The sequence below is a fragment of the Myotis davidii genome, unplaced genomic scaffold (assembly GCF_000327345.1).
Source record: "Myotis davidii unplaced genomic scaffold, ASM32734v1 scaffold3578, whole genome shotgun sequence".
Taxonomy (NCBI): domain Eukaryota; kingdom Metazoa; phylum Chordata; class Mammalia; order Chiroptera; family Vespertilionidae; genus Myotis; species Myotis davidii.
In genome coordinates, this window is record NW_006289094.1 from 402,533 (window position 1) to 403,713 (window position 1,181).

The 1,181-nt window shown below is 59.2% G+C and overlaps 1 protein-coding gene across 1 annotated transcript in view; it reads right to left on the minus strand.

Annotated features, from left to right (window-relative positions):
• Positions 1 to 1,181, minus strand: part of RNH1 (ribonuclease/angiogenin inhibitor 1) — a 13,869-nt gene that overhangs the window by 2,321 nt on the left and 10,367 nt on the right. Inside the window, exons 3-4 of the mRNA XM_015562394.1 lie at positions 467 to 634; positions 21 to 191 (exon numbers count right to left, since the gene is read on the minus strand). Of these exons, the coding sequence (XP_015417880.1) occupies positions 21 to 191; positions 467 to 634 (339 nt within the window). The remainder of the gene's footprint in view (positions 1 to 20; positions 192 to 466; positions 635 to 1,181) is intronic.

A 1,181-nucleotide genomic window follows, 5' to 3' on the forward strand; every position in this document is an offset into this window, starting at 1 on the left:
GGGACGGGCCGGGCACTCACTGCAGCCTCTCGATGTGGCACTGGGGGTCCAGGAGCCCCTCGCAGAGCAGCTGCAGGCCCGCGTCCTTCAGCTGGTTGTAGCTGAGGTCCAGCTCGCGGAGGGAGGGCATGGAGCGCAGCAGGCTGGACAGGGCCCCGCAGCCCGCCTCCGACAGGTGGCAGCTCTGGAGGCTGTGGGAGAGCATGTCCATCACGGGAGGCCACGCCCGCCAGGGGAAGGCCACGCCCATCGCAGGGGCTTCCGCTGCACCTCCAGGCTGGCTCCTGGCTGCCAGCGGGCACAAGCGGGCGCAGGTCCCAGGCCCAGGGCAGGAAGGGAGCATGGGACGGAGGAGAGAGGCCTGAGATGCGCCTCCTTCGGGGCAGGAGTGGGTCACTGTGCACCTCCCTCAGGAGCAGGGGGAGCCCCAGGCCCCACGCGTGTGGCTGCCGCCACGTGAGCTCACCTGAGCTTCTGGATCTTGCAGGTGGGATGCAGGCTCTGGAGCACCAGCTGTGTGCCGGCATCGCCCATCTCGTTGGAGGAGAGGCTGAGCTCGGTCAGGGCGGGGTTGTCCCGGAGTGCGGAGCTCACATCCTTGCAGCGCCCCTCGGTGATGCCACAGTCGACCAGCCTGCGGACGGACACGCAGCGGTCATGCCAAGCAGCAGCTCATGACCCGTTAGTGAGCCAAGAATAAGGTCGTCATACCTGGACATTTTTTTAATTAAATCTTTATTGTTCAGATCCCTGGTTCTTATATTCACCAGTTCATTCTGTTCATCAGATTATTTATTCACTTGATTTTCAGATTCACTTGTTGATAGATGTGTATTTGTTGTTCATATTTTGTATCTTTACCTTTTTCTTCTTCCTCTTCTTAAAGGAGATGAGAGAGATGGGGTGAGGAGGAGGAGAGGAAAAAAAGGAAAGGGGGAAGGGCGACAGAGAGGGGAAGGGAGAGAGGAGGGAGGGAGGGGAAAGCCCAGGCCCTCTAATTCAGCATTCCACAGATGCATTTGACAAGGGACCCTTTTAGCAAACAGTATGACTAATACCTGCAGGATAGGAGCATTCCTCAGATCCGAAATTTGTAAATCCTGAAAAGGTGGGAGACCAGGCAGCGCTGGGCTGCAGGTTGGGGGTGGGAGTGATGGGCCCAGCCCCAGGGGCAGGGCTGT